This window comes from Triplophysa rosa, linkage group LG18, assembly GCF_024868665.1.
Source record: "Triplophysa rosa linkage group LG18, Trosa_1v2, whole genome shotgun sequence".
In the NCBI taxonomy this organism is placed as follows: domain Eukaryota; kingdom Metazoa; phylum Chordata; class Actinopteri; order Cypriniformes; family Nemacheilidae; genus Triplophysa; species Triplophysa rosa.
The window spans coordinates 9,310,033-9,331,257 of NC_079907.1; the positions used below are offsets into that span (position 1 = coordinate 9,310,033).

At 38.7% G+C, this 21,225-nt stretch overlaps 3 protein-coding genes across 4 annotated transcripts; all 3 read right to left on the reverse strand.

The window, feature by feature from the left end:
* Positions 1 to 1,806: 1,806 nt before the first annotated feature.
* Positions 1,807 to 4,190, reverse strand: arl4d (ADP-ribosylation factor-like 4D). The gene is made up of 2 exons (XM_057359432.1): positions 3,906 to 4,190; positions 1,807 to 3,100 (listed from the first exon to the last, which is right to left on the reverse strand). Exon 2 carries the CDS (start codon positions 2,962 to 2,964, stop codon positions 2,362 to 2,364), a length of 603 nt encoding a protein of 200 aa, XP_057215415.1. The 5' UTR covers positions 2,965 to 3,100; positions 3,906 to 4,190; the 3' UTR covers positions 1,807 to 2,361.
* Positions 4,191 to 6,154: 1,964 nt separating this feature from the next.
* tmem106a (transmembrane protein 106A) lies at positions 6,155 to 10,774 on the reverse strand. The gene is made up of 8 exons (XM_057359415.1): positions 10,617 to 10,774; positions 8,243 to 8,420; positions 8,046 to 8,109; positions 7,741 to 7,894; positions 7,501 to 7,641; positions 7,369 to 7,412; positions 7,131 to 7,184; positions 6,155 to 6,645 (listed from the first exon to the last, which is right to left on the reverse strand). The coding sequence occupies exons 2-8, from the start codon at positions 8,364 to 8,366 to the stop codon at positions 6,531 to 6,533; spliced, it is 696 nt and encodes a 231-aa protein (XP_057215398.1). The 5' UTR covers positions 8,367 to 8,420; positions 10,617 to 10,774; the 3' UTR covers positions 6,155 to 6,530.
* Positions 10,775 to 11,271: 497 nt separating this feature from the next.
* nbr1a (NBR1 autophagy cargo receptor a) lies at positions 11,272 to 20,903 on the reverse strand. 2 transcript variants are annotated; one of them, XM_057359060.1, is made up of 21 exons: positions 20,678 to 20,903; positions 20,172 to 20,234; positions 20,011 to 20,029; positions 19,845 to 19,867; positions 19,489 to 19,671; positions 19,291 to 19,368; positions 18,083 to 18,297; positions 17,774 to 17,893; positions 15,879 to 16,130; positions 15,472 to 15,631; positions 15,100 to 15,348; positions 14,887 to 15,015; positions 14,726 to 14,801; positions 14,503 to 14,613; positions 14,156 to 14,329; positions 13,946 to 14,077; positions 13,351 to 13,816; positions 13,176 to 13,249; positions 12,851 to 12,917; positions 12,437 to 12,536; positions 11,272 to 12,176 (listed from the first exon to the last, which is right to left on the reverse strand). In XM_057359060.1, the coding sequence occupies exons 1-21, from the start codon at positions 20,777 to 20,779 to the stop codon at positions 11,997 to 11,999; spliced, it is 2,973 nt and encodes a 990-aa protein (XP_057215043.1). In that variant the 5' UTR covers positions 20,780 to 20,903; the 3' UTR covers positions 11,272 to 11,996. The 2 variants fall into 2 exon arrangements, with proteins under 2 accessions (XP_057215043.1, XP_057215044.1); XM_057359061.1 differs by lacking the exons at positions 19,291 to 19,368; positions 19,489 to 19,671; positions 19,845 to 19,867; ... (1 more) ...; positions 20,172 to 20,234; positions 20,678 to 20,903 and adding an exon at positions 19,051 to 19,284.
* Between the last annotated feature and the right edge of the window lie 322 nt (positions 20,904 to 21,225).

Sequence of the window (21,225 nt, forward strand, 5' to 3'; positions counted from 1 at the left end):
TTCAGTCAAAGTTGCTCTTCTATCAGCTTGAATCAGTCGGCCCATTCTCCTCTGACCTCTAGCATCAACAAGGCATTTTCGCCCACAGGACTGCCGCATACTGGATGTTTTTCCCTTTTCACACCATTCTTTGTAAACCCTAGAAATGGTTGTGCGTGAAAATCCCAGTAACTGAGCAGATTGTGAAATACTCAGACCGGCCCGTCTGGCACCAACAACCATGCCACGCTCAAAATTGCTTAAATCACCTTTCTTTCCCATTCTGACATTCAGTTTGGAGTTCAGGAGATTGTCTTGACCAGGACCACACCCCTAAATGCATTGAAGCAACTGCCATGTGATTGGTTGATTAGATAATTGCATTAATGAGAAATTGAACAGGTGTTCCTAATAATCCTTTAGGTGAGTGTATATATTATACATATAGCCGTTACAGGGCCAGGAGTCACATGGCCCTACCATGTTCAATGATGTCATAAATCAACGGCGTTTCAATCTTCACATTGAATTTCACTAAACCCAGAGTACCAATTAATCCAATCAGAGCAAAGCAGCTGCTTCTCTGGGAAGTTGAGAGCAGAGTAAATAGATCTGTGTCTGCGCACTGGTGGGGGGTTGGGAGATCTTTAAGCTATTTGCTTGTCAAACTCTATCTGAGGACTATACATAAAGACATTAAACACTGCAGTGTTAGTTTTCACACTGATAAAATATCAGCCCCTATCCATTTCGCTTGACTGTGTATTTACATACATAGGAAAACTTTACTAAACGTCTAGTAAACGTTGTTTTATGTGTCAACAACAGCAAACGTCATTTTTGTTGCTCCAGTGTCTAGTTTCTGCTTCATAATGCATTATGCTATAACACCATAGTTACATCAAACAATGTTCTTTCAGCATCGATGCCTTTCCTGTGGGTTGCTCTCCCCGAACACCAATGACATCCTCATGAGCGCCTGTTCTATTAATAGTTTAACAGGGGTTGTATTCTGTTATGTCACAAGGAATTGAAACCCTAGTATCTATTATAATGGTGGTGGTAGAATAAGATATCATAATATAAAGTCTAGCACAGGTTCTTTAAATAGAGCTAATTACCTAAAGCCTTAAAGGGGTCATATGGTGCGAACACGTGTTTTTCTGTGTCTTTGGTGTGTTATAAGTTGCCCATGCATGTATTAGACACGTAAAATTGCAAAAATTAAAGTGTCGGAACAAAAGATGCATTCTATTTAAAAGTGAATGTTCAGCCAGACCTGCCTGAAACGCCTCTTGTGACCACACCCCCACAAATCTACGTCAGTTCGTGGTATGAGTTGAGTAAGACCGCCCAAATGTACACGGTGGGCGTACCTGTCAGTACAATTGCTTTGGAACCTGATGTTCCAAATATGGTAAGAGGCGTTACATTTCCTTCACACACTTGCAGTATTCCACCAATCACTACTCACTGGTTAACTGGCCAATCATAGCACACCTCGCTTTTCAGAGCGATGAGCTTTGTCAAAAATCTGCACGTTTCAGAGAGGCGGGGCAAAGAGGAGATACAAACATGCACGTATAGTGGAAAATAACACATAATATTCGTTTTAGCCGTGTCAAATGACTCTTTTAAACAGTTTTATAGCACAGCAGGAAAAGACCAAGATGTGCTAAAATATAGTAGATCCACAGTGAGAAGCTTACGATTCCCATATTAATGAGTTAAAGTTTGCTCAAACTGTCCATGCATCCTTTTTTTGTCAAGCAGTTATCATTCATTTCAGCAACCCCCCCCCCCAAAATAGGATGAATTGTGTCAAAGCCATCTATAATTTATTATCAATTCTACAGCATTACAAAAACTATTTACAGCATTTTAAAACAAAAATGTTCAAATTAAAACTCAGATCTTACAGTTGTGAATAGTGAACCTTAGTAATTCTTTTAAGACTTCAGTTTCACAGCTAATATAGTGTGAACATGTTTGATGGCCCTTTATTATACCTGCACTGACGAACAATTTAACGTATGAGAAAATCTGTTACTCTGTGACGCTTTTCTGACATAAAATCAATGAGTTGCAAAGTCTCTTTCTTGCATAAAGAAACTACGAAAAAGGCAAGGACGTAGGCTTGATTCTGGTGATACTACAGCCTCAATGCTATCACATATTCCTTGATTATAAAGGGTCGCTGCAATTATTAGGCATGGAAGAAAGCAGTTCAATACTGTGTGACACATAAAGGTCAAATCTGTTTTCTCCCGACCACTGGGCCATCTGGAGCATTTCCTTCATTCAGGGATTCACTGCAAAATCCGACGACAATACAGGGTCCACTGAGGAGCTTCAAAGTAAAACAACCATGTCCTCCTTTGCTCATCTTTTCTTTTTGCTGTTCTTCAACATTTTCTTTCTTTTGAGGATCATTTCGTACAGTTTTTCCAAACCCATCTGTAGCCCCTGCCCATCGACTGCGCTGCATCCCTCTACGTGGTGTAGGGTGGAGGAGCTCAGTTCGTGCACAGCCAAAACCTTCGCCACGTCAGAAACACCCAGTGCAACTGGAACGTCCTGTTTATTAGCCAATACCAGCACTGGCACTCCTTGATTCTCTGACGTCCGTGTGATCTTGTGCAATTCCACCTTAGCCTCCTCCATGCGTTCCACCTCCGTGGAGTCCACAACAAAAACCATGCCGTCCGTGCGCCGTGTGTAGGACTTCCACAGTGGCCGCAGTTTTTCCTGACCGCCTACGTCCCACACCTGGAAGGTCATGGCACGGCCGTTGCCGACCGGAACTTTTATCTTCTCAGTGTTAAATCCCTTGGTTGGGATAGTTTCGACGAATTCCTTAAGCTTCAGTCTGTAGAGAAGCGATGTTTTACCAGCAGAGTCCAGACCAATGACCACAATGTGCAGGGACTGAAAGTTAGGCAGGAACGGTGTGTTGGGGGCAATCTCGGTTAACTGGTTTCCCATGGCAACTTGGTTTCTCACCCTCTTGTAAAGAGCAGCAGATTTGTCTACGTTGCTTTAATTGTTTGGCATTTACACCTACTTCAAAGGTACTGCAAGCAGACAGAGGTGCTGTATAGATGGAGACACCGTGCTGATCCTAGTGAAAGAATAAAAACAAATGCTGATTATCACCACAGATATGGGAGCTATTTACAACTCTGCAAAGGGTTGTGACGATTCATCCACCAAGAGAGAGATTGTTAGGACGGAAAACAAAGACATTCAAAATCTAAATCACACTTTATAAGGTCTTAGCGACTACTATAAAACATATTTACTTTGATATATACTTAAAACAGGGAAAGTCTGTATCATATTCACAATGAATTTAATGACAAATAGACAAGTCCTACCCTGTTACCATTTGGTGTCAAATCACAGCTTTACGAAAAAGAAAACTGTTTAATTGTAGGTAATGATTTAAGTGTAGCCTACGTAATGTAACGTTACTAGTGGCTGCTCTCTATGCCTATTTGCAGCACATAATCCTCTTATAGAGCCTTAACAGAAATAGACTTCTAAAAAAGTCGGTTTTATCTTTCTTATCTTTATTTGATCTGTTCTTTGAATGCAGAAATCAACAATACATTTTCATGTTATCTGGTTTCTGCAGGGAATCTTTCCTAATTCTGAATAAACCACTTTAGCACACCGTAAAGTACTATAAACAGCTATGAAACATAAATGGTATATAAATCCCGAATGTAAACTTTAATGCTACATTATATTGCTAACAGAGACAAAAGTATAAAAACATAGTACTTAGATTAATAAAGTTTTAAAATCTTATAACAGACCTCACGATGAGCTTGTCGCGCAAATTTATGAGATGCCTTGAGAAAGAAAACCGCAGTGCTCGGAATCGATGCTTTTTAATCTTTCTGAACATTTTCATCACTTACCTAAAAGGTATTTATCTCGTAACGGGCAACTTTTCCATTTCTCACAGTTAAAACACCAACGGCCAGTTTATCCAAGCGACTCAAAACAACGATCATTTTCCAGAGTCTATCTACCCTCCGATGCCAGCGACCCGAGAGAGATGAAAGTGGAGCTGAGCGCACAAGATCTGGAACAACAATCCCGCATGTGACGTCACCCACACGATACGACCCCCGATTCTTTTCTCACGACTCCCTCTAGCGTTTGATTGTCCGGCAGCTTGTACGGTCTCGAATGTCGTTTCGTACCGAAACAGCACCGCTCCGTGGCGACCCTGGGGCATCGAAACTGGCATGTAGCAAATCCTGTTTTTTTTTTATTTCCTATTTTAGAGACCACTGTGATGCCCTAAAACAGGGTAATTTATGTGTACAAAAACAGCAATAAATAAATAATATTAATAAATATGAACACAAATATAAATATAATAGTTTATTAAAATGTAGGGCATGTAATGTAAAACACACACAGACACACACACAATATCTGTATATATATATAGTATATTAAGTATATATATATATATATATATAAATAATTAGTAATGTAATGTCAAATATATAATAAAAATAAAATATACATATTTAAATTAAATTTATTTATTATTAATTCGTTTCAATAAAATGCATTAATAATAAAAAACGACGAAGTGATGGCCTTCTTGAGACATAGCTTCACACCGGAAGGCAGTCCACTAAATATCAATTACACATTTTCAACATGTTCAATTTTAGTATAGAATAGTATAAATGTATAATAGGCTACATATTATATATTTTGAAGTGATAGATGACGTAACAGGCACTACAGTGTCTGACGACATATGTGTTGGTGTTGGGAGAAATTGCTTAGAGTTGCTAGGAAACCATCTAGCGGTCCAGGCAGCAACACGTCCGAAAGTCAGAGTGCTGTCAGACGAGGATACGATATTTCCACAGGACGGCTAACTTGGTAAATCGTTTCTATTGTTTTTATCAGTTTGAATGCACTTTTGTTGTGAGGTTAATTGATTAGACTACTGTTTGTAGTTTCTTTTTATTCAAGGACATGATATTAGTTTGTTATCTGTCTATTCTAGAGGTCTGACGCTGGTCCAAACCGGGGTTGTCCAGGAGTGTGAGAACGTCATAGGACTAAATGTCATTACTCAACTAAACTGTCGTCTTATTATTACAATATTAATTGTGTATTTGAGGCGATATTACAGATAAATCTACGTTGTCGTGTAATCAGTCAGAGTTTATGAGCTCGGAAATCAGTTCAGTGTTTATTTCTTTATGAGTGTCATGACAAAGGAAACATCTCAGCATGTAGTTTTGAATTACGTTAATCAGGAAACGGTGTCACGTTTCTTCACATTGACTTTGGTCATAGAACTCCGTCTCTTTTACAGGTGGTGTAATATGTCAGCAATGCACTGGGAGGCCCGTCGACGTCAGCAAGCGCTGGATCGCAGATTATTTGATAGAGCCAGACAGGTGGGCTTGTTAACACCTGTACAGATATATAACATATGTTTTTTTTTTCATTCACCGGGAATAAATTATTGCATAATCTTTCTTTGTACTGTAGGATGAAATGAAAGGCAAAAATAAAGAGCAGTCAGAGACACACAGTGCATCTGCAGGATCCGAGTCTCTGGGTAATGCTTGCATAAAAGGTCACACATGTACACTGTAACGTTGTGCACATTGTTGTACGAGACCTTTAGTAAAACACATGTATACAGAACATGTATACAGATTATTTGTTTTCCATAGAGGTTGACAAGAAATGCATTTGCAAGTGTCAACCTGCCAACGAGGAAACATGGGCCAAGAGTAACAAAAGATACTCGGTGAGTACATCGCTGAATATTGCCATTGAAACATGTTTAACCTGTTCTTATAAAGAAGTGCTGTAGGTCAGACATGATACAAATGATACAGCTGTTGGACCTTAAAGTCATTTTGTGCACTTTTGTGTTAAAGATATTTCAAATGCTGTCACATTTGATTGAGCCTTTGATTGAACACTATTTGGTTAATACTATTTTGTCCAACTGCTGTATACTCCAGTGCATAATAGTGTAGTGAATTGTTTACATAGTTTGTAAAGAGGACATCTATATGAGATGTGTGTTTCATTTGACCAAGTCCCTGCAGTACTCCCAGCAATGGTGAAGATGAGGGCAAGAAAGACCACTGAGCAGCTTCACAAGACCACTGAGCAACTTCACAAATAAAGATCTGTATTTTAATCATACACCAACATTGATCTGTTTTAATGTTTGCAGTCCTAATTAAAATAGTTTGCATGAACAATTCCTATATCTCAATAATTATCAAACAAAAATGAAAAAATGTGATGTGCATTAAAAAAGTTTGTATAATGTATACACTATTTCACAAAATTTCCAGAATGCATTCATAGTTACAGTGACATTTACTTTGATCTCATATATTACTGTCAATATAAGTCAACACCCTACTTGAAGGAATGACTGCAGTAAATTGTGGAATAAAATGACAATCCCTGTTAAGGCAGGAAAAATATTGTTTGATTTTTATGGTATCGGCATTCATGGATAAACTTTGGCAATTGTCTCAAAGCAGTGGGATGGTATGAGGAATGGTAGAATTTACTCCACAGTCAATATATTCATAGGCATCTCTAGACATCTGTTCTGAATGGGACAAGTAGGAGACGTTGATGGTCAATCTATAGAGAACAAAAGGGGTCAAACATTGTCTTTGAAAAATATATACAATTATGATTTTTTAGGATTCCACTTGAGTTGTGTTTTAAACACCTTAAAATATAATACAGTCAGGTCAAAGTCCATGAAAACACCAAAAACATAAAACAATCTTCCTTTATTGCCAGTGGCTGACTGCAATTTACTGTCCACTTAAGAAAAACTGCTTGTCTCTAATATGATTTAATAGGTGTCACTATGCAGTATGAAACATGATATCTTAATTTAATGAATGTTTAAGTTGAATGTTTAGGTTAAATCTCATACATTTACATTAACCTTTTAGATTTAACAGCAATCAAAGCTGACAACATCCTAACATTCAACTAACATTCAATGAGCTAAAGTAATATTAAAGATTTGCTTAGTAGGACTAGGTGGTTTAATCCAAATATTTTGTTTGTGGGATGTTGAAGCATACTTTCTTGAGAAAAATGTGATTACTTACTGCAAATGCAAGAATAAGGTGTGAATCTGAATGGCATGTGATTTGCAGTAATTGCTGTAAAAGAAATGGGAAGATTAATGACATTACTGAAGGTTTCTATAAACATTTTATGCAATTAAGAAAGTAAATTATGTCTAGGTATACTTAAAGTGTTGGGAAACAATACACAATATTTAATTCACATGAAATAATATACATATATACAGTACATATTGATTTAAGCAATAGTATTACTTACTTAAGACCTGTGTCATCAATAACAATGTCTGATACAACTGTGATCTGTGAAAGGTAAAATAAAGTTGAACATTATTAATTTAGAACATTTTAAAACTCGAATCACAATTCAGTGAGCTTAAATAACATTTACCGTCTTATGTGATCGAGGAGGCAGTCTTGTAACATTTATGAACTTGGTCTTGCCAACCACCTTCTCTAAAATCAGTGCTTGCACATTAAGATCTTCTGCTTGAATGCTAACAAAGTTATGATTGGTGATGTTCAGTTTGTTCTAAAAATGGATAATATTAACAAAAGATTGCAAGGTTTAGAAATGTATGCTACACAAAAAGCAAGTCTTAAAGTGTGATTAATGCTTAAGCTCAATTACCGTGACAACTATTTTAACTGTATCTGAAGTGAAATAGACCATAGATGACTGTAGTTCCACGGTTGACATGTCCATGCTCCGTGGAAACAGGAAAAAGAGGGTCAGCGAGCAGATCAGGAGGCAAAGTCCCACTGATATGCACACATACAGTTTCCTGTGGGGCATTACACCATGTCATACACACATCTGACTGTAAAATTAACTGGCAATAGTTTCATTTTACGCTTTTTGTGTAGTGAAGTATACTTTATTGATCCTTGTGAGAGAAGATATTGCATAAGCATACTTATCAGAGTGATACTCACGTGTGGTGAGGTTTCAGTCTTTGATCACTGCAAGGAATGACTGCCACGAGTTGATTCTCCTGACCTGGAGATGTCAAAGGTCAAATAAGAAGGATAAGAGACGTTGTGTTGAAGATCCAAAGCTGCCAATGAAACAGTTTTTGCTTAACAAAAAATAAATATGCAAAAATAGTTTGTTAGCAGTCAGTGAAACTTGCCTCTTGGTATGCGTCCAGTGCCCTGGCAGGTAGGGCATCGATCCGACTGTCCATCCCCATTAACACTGCCATAATCTGGCAATTTAGAAAGCCTCCTTGTATCTCCAAATTTATTATGGGTCATAATGGTGTGTTTTCAGAATGATGTTGGGCATTATGTGACCAAATCTAAACAAGTCTATTATAGGTACAGGGTTAAAGAGCAAATCAACATGTATACTTAAATGACAACGCTTGTATTGTTCTAGTTAAACATTACTGTGATGAACCAGACTCCAAAACATCTGATGCGCTGTAAAACTACAATAAAGGACTAATGTGTCCCCAAAGAACAGTAAACTCCAAAACAATAAAAATCCAAAGAATTTACAGAGCATTATAAAAATGTGAAGTTAAATCATTTGAATGACAAAACTGAACTACTATGGCTGTAATACACTACAAGACTTTTAAAATCGGAACAGATTTTTTTTTAAACTAGACATCATACACTTGCAGGCTTTTTGATAAAAACTGATCAAATCTGCAGACTGGCACAGACTTTCTGCAACAAGTCTAGACTGAAAATCTGGGCAAAATCTGAGCAAAAGTCTTGTAGTGTATTTTAGCCTTAAATGTTACTTCTGTATGTACAGTAACCACATGAAAACAAATACTCTGTATTAGGAGTGGGAGCAAAATCGTTTCTCGATGAATAGCGATTCACAGATAAAAAAAGTTATTTTTAAACGTTACTAAATATAATAACGTGACGTCTTTGGAACAAATAAGGCGGAAGTCAACTACAAGAGCGGTGCAGCACCCGGACTTTTTACGCGCAAACACAGCCGGAGCATACATGAGCAATAGAGAAAGAGAGAAAACCAAATACATTCAGCCCTGTAGGAATAAACTGCAAGATCAACGAAATACATTTTTAGGTCTTTCTCTGCATCTGCTCTGTGCAGTGAGTGCGCGGCAGTGAGAAACGGCGCATTCAATTTACTAACGTAACGTTATACGATATACCGCAGCTGACTTGTCAGTAAGTGCAAAATAGCGTTTCCCAAAACCTGTCAGTTAGACTTAAGAACATGAGGAACATACTTACATACTGTAAATATGCACAGTTTATTAGCCGCTCTTTTAATGTATGTTTATGGATATTTTGTCATACGATGTGGCCATGCGTGGAAGTGACTGTCGTTTAATATACAGCACTAATGAGTCGCGTTTAATTACTATTATGTAACGTTACTTGTTTTAATGTCTGACAGCAGCATACGTCAATGAGAATGGCTTTACTGGGCACTCAGTTGTATTAAAATACAATATGTGACAATTCTAAGAGTGGTTAGCCAAAGTACCAGTCTGACTTTGAGCGCAAACGTGACGCGATGACATCTTAAATGTTAAATATGCTAATTAGTACATAAAGAATCGATTCTGAATCGAATCGTGACCTATCGTGAACTATTTGCTGTCCTCAGTTCTTCAAAATATCTTATTTTGTGTTCAACAGAACATAAAAAAAGATGCAATAATTTTGCTAACACAGTTGCTAACATTTTTCCAAATATCTGTCCTTGTGTTTATCAGAACAAAGAAATGTATACAGGTTTTAAACAACTTGGGCATGACAGAATTTTCATTTTTGGGTATAGTATCTCTTTAGAATTTTGGGGTATGGTATCTCTTTAAATATTTCATTAGTACCTTTAGTAATCCAGCAAAAACTAATTCTAATGGTTTCCATTATGAACCATCAGCTGTTTACCGTTAAAACCATTACAAAATTCCTTTGTGATGTGTTATGATCCTTATACCAGTAGGATTAAATCGTTTTATCTGATATAATGCTTTCCATTCACCATAACATTCCACTAATACAAGCCAACACATTACCAGTAAGACGCAAAGACACATACCATTACACGTATTGAAAGTCCCAAGTCCCAATTTAACCATTAAATTAAGACATTAGAATTTCTGGGATCTTTTTCGTCCTCGTTACATCAGAAACAGTACATCAGTTACTAAACATGTGTGGCGTCGACAGTGCAAACTTTTAAATCTGTAACAATGCACAACATATAAGGGAATAAACTCCCCGGACAGCATGAGTAGGTGTCACGCGCATTTTTAAGATGACTACGAACGCTTTTGCGGACATTTAATTCATGTTAATTATGTTTCGAGTCACAACCGTAAGGTTTAAAGGACCTAACACCGTTTAAGAAGAATTTACACAACCACAACACAATGAAATATGACAACAACGCAATGACGATAAATGTTTTAAACCACAGGACATGTAGAACATGTCAGTTTCCTCCATCAAAACATTACCAAATGCGTTTGTGTCGAACGTGAACATAGCATTTTTTGGACCTACCGTGAATTCAGCGAAACATTTTGGCTTGATGTTTTGTCGTAATTTTTGTCACTCGTCGCTCGAGTTGTTAAAAAAACACAGCATGCCACTTTCCTTGAAGACAAATTCACTTTTCGTGTGCGCAGCCACTTCCCTCTTCGATTCTCAGCTGTGTGGTGTCGCCGCTCTGTGGTCATAATTGATACTGCGTGAATACCCTCAAAGATAAGTTTTGATCTTGTAAGTTGTTTGGTGGGACGAAAGTTTTTTAATTGTATTGTTAAACATACAAATTGTGTGCTTTTTATTTAGCTTTATAGAACACCGATACCCCCATGTCTATAAGCAATCATACGTAATGTACAAGTAGGTGCATATGTTTATGTAAATAATAATCTCACATTGCAACCATTATTCCTGTATTGGCTTTGGTATTTATTAAATGAAAGTAAAAAAAATCTCTAACAAGGCAAAACCCAGTTCCTGTCTATCTGAGTACAGGAACAACATTTTTAACCTTACAACTTTTCATTGTTTCAGCAGTTCAGATGTGTGTACATTAACTTGAAGTACTTTTGCTGTGTGGAGCAAACTGAACCAAAGCAATGACTCATGGTGCTGCATAAGCAAATACTTCAACACACTTTTTAACTAAAAGCTATCACTTCATAAACAAACAATCCATTCCAACAAATGGTAATGTGGAATATTTTTATTCACTGTGTTGGACACCAAAAGCCATGTTTATAAGCCTTCAGCTTATAGTAATACATTGGTAGCACATGAAAATAACAATATGACCAAAAATCTGTGCCTAGCAAAAATTTTAACCAATCAATCACTGGTTTGGTTAAGCATGACTGAAGAAACTCATTGCACACATTCCTATGATGTAGTAGCCCAACCTTAATGTGACATGAATTAGTGTCATCGAAAATAAGCTATACAAATATAGAGGTCACTGTGACAAAGAACAAATCAACACAGGCAATCCTAAAAGTATCCAAACAAACCGAAACCCTCGGGATATAGTCTCAAATAATGCTCATCTTATCAAGCAGTACAAAAGATACCTGAAGCCTTTCTAAGAAGAGAAGTCTATACATGTTAGTAGGGCACATACACACAGATTGAAGATAGCATAAAGACTGCTAAAAACATATGCTGTTACCCCATTCATAACGTCTTTAAAAACATTAAACTAAGAGTATACAATCAAGTAATTGCATCATTGCAGCTATTATCAGCAGACCCTTTTGAAGAGTCCACACTATTTCTCTAACAAAGAACATCAGAAGCGTTTAACACCAGCCCACTCTTGAAGAGAATGCTGCAAAATGATGAAATCATTTACAATTCTTATACTTCATGACATACTCATTGAGGTCGCCACGGTGCCTCCTAGTGTCTTGAGATGTGCCATTCGCTGTCGGTCAACTGCACCAGCTCGTTGACAACATCGAGCAAATTGTAGTGATGCTTTCTTAGCAACCTCTGATTCAGCAGCTGATTACTGAAGCCCATCTCCTGTAATACCGCCATCAAGGAGGCATCCTCGCAGGCTGGGTCAACGGCAGGCCGCTGAAAGAAAAGCAAACTATAGTGAGTATTATAAAAGTTATTCATGTGCAAAGTTTAATGATGAGGAATATGAAGGAAAATACACAAATAGTGGTTCGACTCTCAACAAACACATAAACTGCACAATAATTCACTTTAGATAACTTTTGAATGATGGTTACATTTACATTTAAGAAATTTTCTTTTCAGTATCTGGCAGCAAATTATAAAATTTAACTTCTCTTCATTTAGTTGTTGTGTCATGCACTTTGAAAAAGCACCTGAGATGTGCTCTGGCCTGTGAAGAGTGCTTTATAAGCAGAAGCGGCCACAGAGAGTGCTCCCTTCACCAGACCCTCTGTCAGACCACCGTGATGCACCCTGCATAAGAACAAAAGCATGCGTCATAAGGGTTCTGTGGCTACAAAACAAGATAACTGGAGATATCTATAAGAAGATCTGGAAGATAGCAAACTGTTTTTTTACTTGGCCACACTGTTAAAGATATGTTAAATGGCATGTCAAGAAAGGTTTTATGCTAACCGCACCATGAAAAAAAGTGAAACAATGTCTGCAGAGCAACATCCTCTGTGGTTGCAGACAAACAAGATCATTTTCAACATTCTTAATTTAATAATACAATTGTGTTAAATCTGTAATGTTTGGAAGTACAAAAGGGACTCCTATGGTTTTACCTGAGTTCCTGGGAGCTGCAGGTCTCAAAGGCACTAACAGGGGCCTCTGAATGAGCCGATTTGCAACCTGAGGTAAAGCAGCCACATCATTTTGAAACTATCGCACAAAATATCATACATGATATGACACCAGCGTCAAACTCAACACTTGGCAAGCATCAAATGAAAGCAAAAATATAACAGTGACCTTCATATTTTTGTGTAAAGGAAATAAATTTGATATAAAAATGCAAAATAAAGTTGTATAGCCAGTAAGGAATGTTTATAGGTAGCTTTTATGATTATGAGTTTGAAAGCTTAAAAGACTCCATGACTGACAACTCACCATCTGAGTCATCTTCAGGCTTGCATGTGTTCTCTTCAGAGGTCCCTGGTTCAAGATCATGAGATCTCACCGATCTACAAAAGAATCATGAATAGATTTAAACAAATTCAAACACAGACACTGCATTATGATTATTATCAAGCACAATAAATAGCAAGTTCTCTCTTTTTTTTACCTATGGGTTCGAAGCGATGGGGGTGGTGACAGAGCTATGGGTGGAGGCACCATCTCTGGAATTAGAGCGGGGGTTTCCAGTATTTGAGAGGTGCAGAGCATCTTATTCATGCTGTTTTGAAGAGCTGGAGCAGGGGTGGTCTCCTCGATCTCTCCTTCAGCACTGCTCTGGATTTGCGGCGCCGCTACTTCGTTGGTGGGAGGGGCTGCAGGCTGGGACATTGCTGAGCTATACATTGAATCTCCCAGGGGCCTGGAAGTATCGAAGCAGTCAGGCAGGATGACAATGTAGTCCTCTGATGAGGCAGATGACACCTGGCTGCTCACCTCGTCCCACTCTCCTGCTTCTTCCTCTTTCTCGTGACCGTTTCCATGTGCCTTTTGCTCCACTTCCTCTTCGTTCTCTTCCTGTGCAGCTGGGTCAGTGTAGATGTTTTCATTTGAGCCAATCAAAGCCTCTGAAAAGACTGTGGTAGTAATCACATTGAATTAAAAGACTATTTGTTTTAGCAAGACTAAGAACAAGTGCAAGAGACATTCAGCAAGGTGGAACATGAAAAACAAATATGGTGATTTCTACAAATATTGTGCATTACCTGGCATGACTGGTTCCTCTGTTATGATTGGCTTTGGTATAGGGGGTGGAGCCTCAGGTCTGTTTATGACTGCCAAAAGTTTATCGTTCTTCGCCAGTAACAATCTTTCCTGAACGCGAGGAGCGTCACGAACTGCAAAATAAATAGAGCCGGAATAAAAATATAATAGAGAAATGAAAGAACTTTTTAATGCCACAAACGTAAGCTCACGGTTAGTCCTGCTCAGGTTGGGACGAGCCCTGCGCTGAGGTTTGCGTTCTGGCTCTTCCTCTAGAGTGAGCGAACGAATCACAGTCTCGCAGACAAACTGCGTCCCGCTGATGTCTTCATCTCCTTCCTCATTGGCTGGGATGTCCAGATCATTTTGTCTCTGAGGCTGCAACACTAAGAAAATACAAGTTCATCAAAACATTATCTATCAGTAGGCTCTACATAGACAGAACTGTGATTTTACTGCAATATAAAATATTTATGAAAAAAAATATGATTATTTTATTACCTACAGATTGGTAAATCCTAACTCTAGTGACAATTCCTGATTAAGATTCAAGTCTAACCTTGAGTCTTCTTCCCGCCTGAACGTCCAGCTTTGACTTTGCTCAGTCCTGTCCCGTGCTTTCCCAGCGAGGATCCGAGATGAGTGGGAGGAGTTACGCAGGGGGTCATATCTTTAAAAGTTACACAATTGGTTGTAAAACCAGGCTAGTCTAATATTATTCGCTTGACATTGAATAGACCCTGCGGGTATGTTACATAACTGCGACTGAAATGAGGCCTTACCGACTGGAGTGTTGGCTGGGACCTTCTCCAATTCTTGCACAATATTTATATCCAGCAGCTCAAAGGATAGAAGGTCCTAAATAACAAGAATTTAGGCATCAGCGAACAAACACATTACACATCAGTGAAGAGGAACTATCCTCGTTTCCAGTTGTACTCACCTGAGCTGTTAGTAAATCTACAGAGGGGGTGTAGTATTTTCTCCTGGAACTGGTAGACACTTGAGCATCACAGTCTCTGGTGCCCGACCAGAACACCCCCTCTTTTCTCATTAGACAGAGATCAGCCCTCTTCAAGGGAAAATAAATATTTAATGAGGAAGTACATTATGTTGTAACATTCTATTGAATGAAAATAAGGAACATTGGCCTCACCAGTGATTTACTGCAGTAGGAGCTGGGTTTCTGCCCTGAGCTTGGCACAACTACAATGCTACACCACACTCTCGGTCCAAACTGCACACCGCAGTGTGCCAGGCGCCAATGAGAAGTGTAGGTGCCTTCCAGTAGGGGCGCCACAAACGCCACGCTCACCACACCGACCTGATCCGGCTGCAGAAAGGGCACCGCAACCTCTTTCTGTTCACGTGATCCCAGAGTCAGGTTCCCCCACATAAACTTTAACTACAAAGAGAAACGCATAAGCAGACGTGCAAACACGGCAACATTACACCCATAAAATGTGTGGAAACACGTTTTTCCTGTAAACAGAACAAATTCCGATTATAAATTGTCTGTTTTAAGTACCTTGGTATCCGAGGTCCAGCTGATGTTGCCAGTGTTCTTCATCTTCCAGTACTTGATGAACTTGGTGCCCGGCTCCAGACAAGTGCCATCTGGTAGATTCTCATCCAGAAACAAGGCAGTCATTGTGGGCACCAAGGTGGAGCAGGAGACCTTGGGACCCCTGGTTTGAGTGCACAGAGGATCGTCAGAACAGCTTTGTTTTAGCGTCTGTCTTTTCCTTGAAGCTCATATCAAAAAAAGGTAAAAAAGGACGTAATACATAAAGGCAGCAGGTGTATTTGAGGTAGTTCCATCCACTTGCCAGCGATAACTCAACTATAACAGACAATGTGATAATCTTGATAATGATTGTTCTGGGCTGGGTAGGTAGGTCACCCAGCCCTCACCCCTCTCAGTGTGGCCCTTACTCTGGACTGGAAGTTTGAGGGTCTGGGCACAGGGTCGAAGCTGGGGCTGGTCCTGGGCCCAGAGACGGGGCGGGAGCGAGGGGAAGGCCTGAGGTGCCGGTCCCGTTGGAGGCTCCACTCCATAGCAGACCTCTCTTCTCCAGCCTCAGCTTCTTCTTGATCTCCTTCACCTCTGCCTTCAACTGCCTCCGCTCAGCTTTCAGCCGCTGCCTCTCGGCTTTACGCACTGTCCGGTCACCCCGCCTCAGAAACCTGGATTAGACAAAATGGATGTAAATTCAATTAGGAACATATCTGTATACACTATATACTAAAAATAACCATAACCATGCTAGTCATGTTTTCAGTTTTTGGTTTTCATATTAAATTTATTTAATATTTTTAGCTATTTCAATATACAGACGTGCTCAAATTTGTTGGTACCCTTACAGCTCATTGAAATAATGCTTCATTCCTCCTGAAGAGTGATGAAATTAAAAGCTATTGTATCATGTATACTTGCATGCCTTTGGTATGTCATAGAATAAAGCAAAGTAGCTGTGGAAAGAGATGAATTATTGCTTATTCTACAAAGATATTCTAAAATGGCCTGGACACAATTGTTGGTACCCCTTAGAAAAGATAATACATCACTGGATTATAGTGATATTTCAAACTAATTAGTTTCTTTAATTAGTATCACACATGTATCCAATCTTGTAATCAGTCATTCAGCCTATTTAAATGGAGAAAAGTAGTCACTGTGCTGTTTGGTATCATTGTGTGCAACACACTGAACATGGACCAGAGAAAGCAAAGGATAGAGTTCTCTGAGGAGCTCAGAAAAAAAAATAGACAAGCATGGTAAAGGTAAAGGCTACAAGACCATCTCCAAGCAGCTCGATGTTCCTGTGACAACAGGACAACAAATATTATTAAGAAGTTTAAGGTCCATGGAATTGTAGCCAACCTCCCTGGGCGCGGCCGCAAGAGGAAAATCGACCCCAGATTGAACAGAAGGATAGTGCGAATGGTAGAAAAAGAACCAAGGATAACTGCCAAAGAGATACAAGCTGAACTCCAAGGTGAAGGCACATCGCAGGTCATGGGTCCTCCAACAGGATAATGACCCAAGACGCACAGCTAAAATCACCCAAGAATGGATAAGAACAAAACATTGGACTATTCTGAAGTGGCCTATGAGTCCTGATTTGAATCCTATGGAACATCTATGGAAAGAGCTGAAACTTGCAGTCTGGAGAAGGCACCCATCAAACCTGAGACAGCTGGAGCAGTTTGCTCAGGAAGAGTGGGACAAACTACCTGTTAACAGGTGCAGAAGTCTCATCCAGAGAAAACGTTTGCTTGCAGTAATTGCCTCTAAAGGTTGTACAACAAAATATTAGGTTAGGGGTCCCATCATTTTTGTCCATGACATTTTAATTTATTTTATTATTTACAAGTCTGACTTCTATTAAATATGGAATAAACAATGGTGGATGCCAATTACTTTTGTCAGTTTCAAGTTATTTCAGAAAATGTGGCATTCTTCGTTTTTTGTGGAGGGGTACCAACAAATTTGAGCACGTCTGTATTTCTTTATTTTCTAACTTGCTACATAAGTTTAATTTCGTTTTATTTTAGCTTAGTTCCCATATATTTTCAGTTAATAATTTAAGTGCCTTAATGTAAACTTATTTCTATTTATTGCTGAGGCAACGCTTCGATTTTCATTTAGTTTAAGTTTCTCAAATAATATTTTTAATTTTTATTGATTTTTAATTTCAATTAACAAAAATGTTTTAACAGTTTAGTTTACTATGTGTTTGTGGAAGATATAAAACACCGTTATGGAGGTGCCATTAGTAAGAATTTATTTTAGAGAATACGAGGAGAAAGTTTTTGTTTCAGCTTGCCTGGGTTCTGGAGTAACTCCACGTTCAGGGACCGACAACGGAGTCCTTGTCCTCTTTAGGTTGTGGCTGGGGTCGTGTTTATGACTACACGGCTCACATAAGATGCAAGATGGGCAAACGCTGTATATAAAATGAGAGAAACGTTTTATTTCAAACATATTGATATTCTGTGACTCACTGGTCTATTCCATAAATAGTGTGTTAATTAAATATCCTTGAAGAGTGTTGACACATTAAAAAGTTATCAGCATGCGTCTTTAGAAGCAGATATTGCGAAGGTGAACCTGTAGAAGCTCAGGACTTTTTTACCTGCACTGATATCCTCCACCAGTGGCTGGTCCTTTGCAGCTACTGCAGTTTGGAGTTGAGCTGGAGGCCCTTTGTGTGGTAGAACTAGTTGCTTTCTGAGTGCCAGAAGTGCTCGGCTGCTCTGTGGGAGGATCTGGGGCTTTGTGTGTGCAACACTGGCCAGAAAACTCACTACACATCCTGTCCACCACCTCCCGTACAACTTGGTCTTTAAACTGTAAAGTGGATGGAGAACAGTTCTGAAACTACTGGACTACTATCAACTATTTAAAAGGGCTGTTTTCAACCAGGTGTCTGCCTTCCTAACTTAGCACAAACTGGACGGCAATCAGTTAGGCTTTAAAAGCAACCACTGCTGTCGGTCACGGAGGCACTGCGGTTGGCTAAGGCAGAATGCAAATAATCTGTTCTACTTCTGCTAAACTTATCTGCAGTCTTTGATACCGCTAATCATCAGATCCTGCTAGCTACCCTATCATCGCTAGGGATCACAGGTACCCCTTTCCTCTGGTTTAAATCGTACCTCTCCGATAGATCTTTCAGGTTGTCATGGATAGGCGTGTTGTCCACAGCTCACCACACGGTCACGGGGTCCCTCAGGGATCAGTGCTTAAACCACTCCTTTTCCCCATCTACACAACATCCTTGGGACCCATATCAGGTTTAACTCACTGCTGTTTGCCTACAGGACTATCACTGGCTCTGCACCGTCATACTTTCACACCCTCCTACACCCCATCCAGAACCTTGTTCTCAGTGAATGAATGGCGCATCGTAATACCCTCACAAAAGGGTACTAAATCACTTTCCCGCTTATTCTGCTTTACTACTCCTTGCTGGTGGAACGATCTTGCAAATGCAGTCCGATCAACCACATCTCTCTCAACATTCAAAAAACAACTTAAAACATATCTTTTCCATGAATACTTGTAAATATTGCCTTCTCTACAAAGAAAAAAAACACTAACCCCTTGTCTCTCTCAACAGGTATTCTTCCGGCTTTGTGAAAACTAGTATCTTGGTATAAGCACTTATTGCCTCCTTTTGACAAATCGCTTTATGGTTTCCTGTTTTCTCTGTAAAATGTAAACTATTTGGAGCAGATTCAAGAGAGACATTTTCACAAAACAATGCAAAACACAAGAGGTTACCAGTTATTTAAAACAAAAAAAAGAAATCTTCAGATTTTCATTTTTTAGGTACCATACCCTGTCCATGTAAGATTTGAACCATGTTGGGACTGCTTCCTCTTCTGTTTTCATCCCTTTGTTTTCTTTCACTACAGCCTGTTTTATTACAACAAAAACTTACCATTTTAGTCAAAGAATCTTTGGTCAATACACATTCTGTATTACAATTTTCTCTGTCACGTTTGTAAAATTGAAAATGTAAAGGAAATGACTTACAGATTCCCGTTCAGGGGTCACCTGGGTCTCTTTGTCTGCCATCTTGACCCTTGCTCGATACGGAGGAGCTGGTCTGGGGTCTATCTTTAGTTCTTTTAGCTCTGGCTTCACAGCACCACCCTCTGCCTGGCCCTTCATCTTATACACATTCATGTGTAGCTGGTTGGCTTGTTTGAATGAACTCTAAATGAGAATATTAAAGAATGTCAAAATCTAATTTAAAGCCATTGCAACATTATTTATAATTTTAATTTATGATGTACCAAATATTAAAATGAAAACATGCATCATAGCTGCATCATACTACTATGGCACGTAAAGTACAATATTAAAAAATTACACATTTTCAGACTTACCTTCAACGCTTCTGTGTATTCATCTGTGATGTTGACATCAATAATAAAAACAATGTTTATTGTTAAATATGAAAATATTGTGACATTACACTGACAACATATTTGGTTCGTATCATTTTATTATTTGGTTTTATAATTTTATTATAGTTTAACATGTAATACAAACCTTGACTGTTTATGCACACCTGTGAAGGTAAAGGTATGAGGACAATTTTATTAGACCTTTGTTATCAGATTGTAGCCATACTCCCCATATTAAAGAATTCATCAATGAAATCTGTATAAATATGCAAATTCAAATAATAAACACATCAAACTCTTGTTTACCTCCTCGTTGTCCTCGTCAAAATATTTCACTTGGAAATGACTCAAGCCGAATGTAGTTTTAATCTAGATGTTTTAAAGATAACAGCACTGTTAGCCAAACACACACTATCATAAGCAGCAAATTACGACAAATATCTTTAATAACGACATCGAGCCTGACAGACTATACAGTAGATCAACGTAAAAACAAAATATTTCCCAACGTTAACGTTACTTATTATTAACAACCGGTAATCTGATTTACGACCGTACAGAAAGGTCAAAACCAAATGACACATAGTTTGCTATAATTATGGAAGATAAATGGTATGATCCAATTGATATGTGTTAAGCCATAGCTGCTAACATAGGATCATTTTGTTTCGACTTGAAAGTCTTCCGTTTAAACGTCTCCTATCCCCGCTTAAAGGTTTGTTTATGTAGGCCTAGGCTACCTCGGCCTTCCAGGAGCAGAAATGTAAACGTCCCCATATAAACGCCACCCAGAAAGGCTAATGACTGCTTACCCAGGCCTCTACAGTCTCCCACTGTGCTTTGTTCGTGTCCAAGACGGGAAATTTCTTCACATTGCCCCTAAAGTTCACTTTGACAGTGACGGGGAGGTTCATGGCTGTCAGCCAGAGTGAGGTGAACCGTTTGATGCGGGGATGTGATGCTCTAAATTCCCGTGGTGTTGTCAATACTGTGAGACTTGTCTTTTGCGTTGTTGTTTACATCGCTGGATTTGTACACGCCCCCAACACATGTGACAGGAAGTACATCATCTCTACGTACTTTACAAAATATTGCTGGAATATTTATTTTCATACACAAATAGGTTATTGGTTTTAATCCCAATGTCCGTATTATCTATCCCATAATTATGTTGTCTCTTTGGAAATATAAATATGTACATGTACGACTTTTACGTCTAAACAAAATATTAAAAGACAAACGGTGGAGTTAGTTAAAAAATATTTTTTAATTATTAAAAAAGTTGTACTTAAGTATGTCATTAAATATGTCATGTGTTTATATACTGTAGTTTCACCATTGTGTTTTTCACCAAAACAAA